Source organism: Saprolegnia diclina (assembly GCF_000281045.1).
Source record: "Saprolegnia diclina VS20 unplaced genomic scaffold supercont1.29, whole genome shotgun sequence".
NCBI classification, from domain to species: domain Eukaryota; phylum Oomycota; class Saprolegniomycetes; order Saprolegniales; family Saprolegniaceae; genus Saprolegnia; species Saprolegnia diclina.
In genome coordinates, this window is record NW_008246096.1 from 357,748 (window position 1) to 359,952 (window position 2,205).

The following is a 2,205-nucleotide window of genomic DNA, read 5'->3' on the forward strand; positions in this document are numbered from 1 at the left end:
TCGTGCTCGAAGGACAGCTCCAATCGGGCTTCCGACGAGGTCCTTTCACTCGACGCATTCTCAAGCTGCTTGCGAGCATCTTCGCTTTATTGTGCAATTGGAATCGCCAGGCGACCAGACGACCCTCGGCCTCGTCTCGGGTCCGAGCGATGATTGCAATCTTCAAGCCGCGATCTCCGTCTTGGCGCGTGACACGCCCGAGTTGTGCAAAGTCGACGCGTTGAAGCGGCTGTAATTGCTGTTGGTCGCCTGAAAAGTGCGACTACCACGACCACGCCGATCCAGCAAAACTCTCGTCGTACAGCCCTGGTTCTTCTCGATGCGCACCGAGCACTTGGTGTTGAGGCACGTCTTTGTGCTGACGAACATCCTCGGATCTGCGCCGGGTTGCGCTCCGCAAAGACGCGGACGACATGGCCGTCAATGACGAGGTTGTGGTGTTGAGGCACGTCTTTGTGCTGACGAACATCCTCTTGGCCGTCTCCGACTCCATAGGCGGAGCTGGTCGCAGTCACGAGGAGGTGGATTTCTTCGCTGCAGCGGAGGCAAAATTTGCAGGCGCAGGCCACAAAGAGGTGGTCGCCCGACAGATCGCGTTCGGGCACCCGGCGCGGGGCACCACTTGACGTTCTGGCTCATATCAACAAAGAACCGTAGCGCCCACTTGCCGGGCGCTTTCGGAAGAGCGCACCCAGCACGAGTTTGTTGCACTTGTACGCGGCTCAGGCGGCCGTTCGACCCGTTTTCGAGCTTGGTCATCAAGTAGGCTTGATATGATATGCTATGATGTGGATTGAAATCTTTATACAGACTAAAGACTCCACCTACTAAGACTTACGTACTAGCTGTGTGTTGACCGTCGGCCGCCAAAAGCTCTTCAACGTGCAGGAGTTCTTCGGCCGGCAATACATCGTGCCGTCCGTCGTCGGGATGCGCGTACGAGGTGCAGTCGTCGGGTGCGAGCTTGGACAAATGATCCGTGGCTCGGTTGAACTCGCGAGGGTGGTGTTCCCATGTGCACGTAAAACATGTTGCGAGCTCCCGCGCCTGGACATGCAACTTCTGCAAGCGAGCCTCTTGGACTCGATAGATGCCCTTCATCTGCTGCATCAGCAGCATGCTGTCGCCGCGCACTGTGAGATGCGTCACTGCCAGTCGCTGAGCTAACTGGAGCGCCGTGACCAGACTGTCGTACTCGACCTCGTTGTTCGTTGTCGCGGTATCAAGGTAGTTGGCTTGGTACACCACGCTCTGGGGCGGCTCATCAAGTAGCCTTTTCAGCAGTTGACGCAGTACATGCCGCCGCATTTGAGCCCAATGATGTTTTGGCCTGGCACATCGTCGCGCACACGATACCCTTTGGTGCGCCAATCATATAGTCGTCTGTGCTTAGCGCCAACCTCCTCGAGGAATCGGCGCTTGGAGTCTTGTGCTCGTAAGAGCGGTCCTGGACCACCTCTTTTCTCCTCCGATTCGAGCGGAGGAGCACAGTCGCGACCACCGTCGACCCATGACGAGCTCCGAGACCTCGGCTACAAAGAGGTCCTGGTTGCTCTGGAGGTCGGCCGTGTTGACAACCGTGTACTCGGCGCTGGGTGCAGCCGGGACTTGCGCTGACTGCTCTCCTTTATTTTTACCCGTTGAACAATGACAGGTCTATATGCCGCCATCGCCACCCTTTCGCAAGGGATGCAGATGGTATGACCTGACAGGCCTTCGCGCCGGCTGAGCCTATTTGCAAATGCCAAATAAGAATGTGACCGATCGTCGGGTGGGACAATGTATCGCACAAAGTGTATCCGCTGCTGCGAGATTGCTCCTCCAGGCGTACACCGTGCGGCCAGTGTGCGGCCGACAAACAAGGAACGATGTCTGATAGGTTGAATAGATCGCGTTTCTGATTTGGCCAATCAAAACAGCTTTTCAATTCCAGTCGTGACGTGGCAGAGCGATGTGACAGTACCAACCGCCACACGATCGAGACCTGGCAACTCTGCGCGGTGCCACACCATACACGTACCGGTACATTGCAGTCACATCTCATACATTGCTGGATGTAGCGTAGCAGTGGCTAATCTATATCGATATTATCTTATGCTAGTGATGTCTTCTAGTGATGTCTTTGACGAAGGCAGCACCATGCATGTTGCTTGCACGTCATCGATTGATCTGCGTCAAAGGAGACCAGGCATTGGCTGCTCGATA

General features: G+C 55.9%; 1 protein-coding gene across 1 annotated transcript; it reads right to left on the bottom strand.

Moving 5' to 3' along the window:
• Positions 1-834: 834 nt before the first annotated feature.
• On the bottom strand, positions 835-1,308 carry SDRG_09207 (hypothetical protein; the record flags this gene model as incomplete). Its single annotated transcript, XM_008615124.1, has 1 exon — positions 835-1,308. The coding sequence occupies one exon, from the start codon at positions 1,306-1,308 to the stop codon at positions 835-837; it is 474 nt and encodes a 157-aa protein (XP_008613346.1).
• Positions 1,309-2,205: the final 897 nt, after the last annotated feature.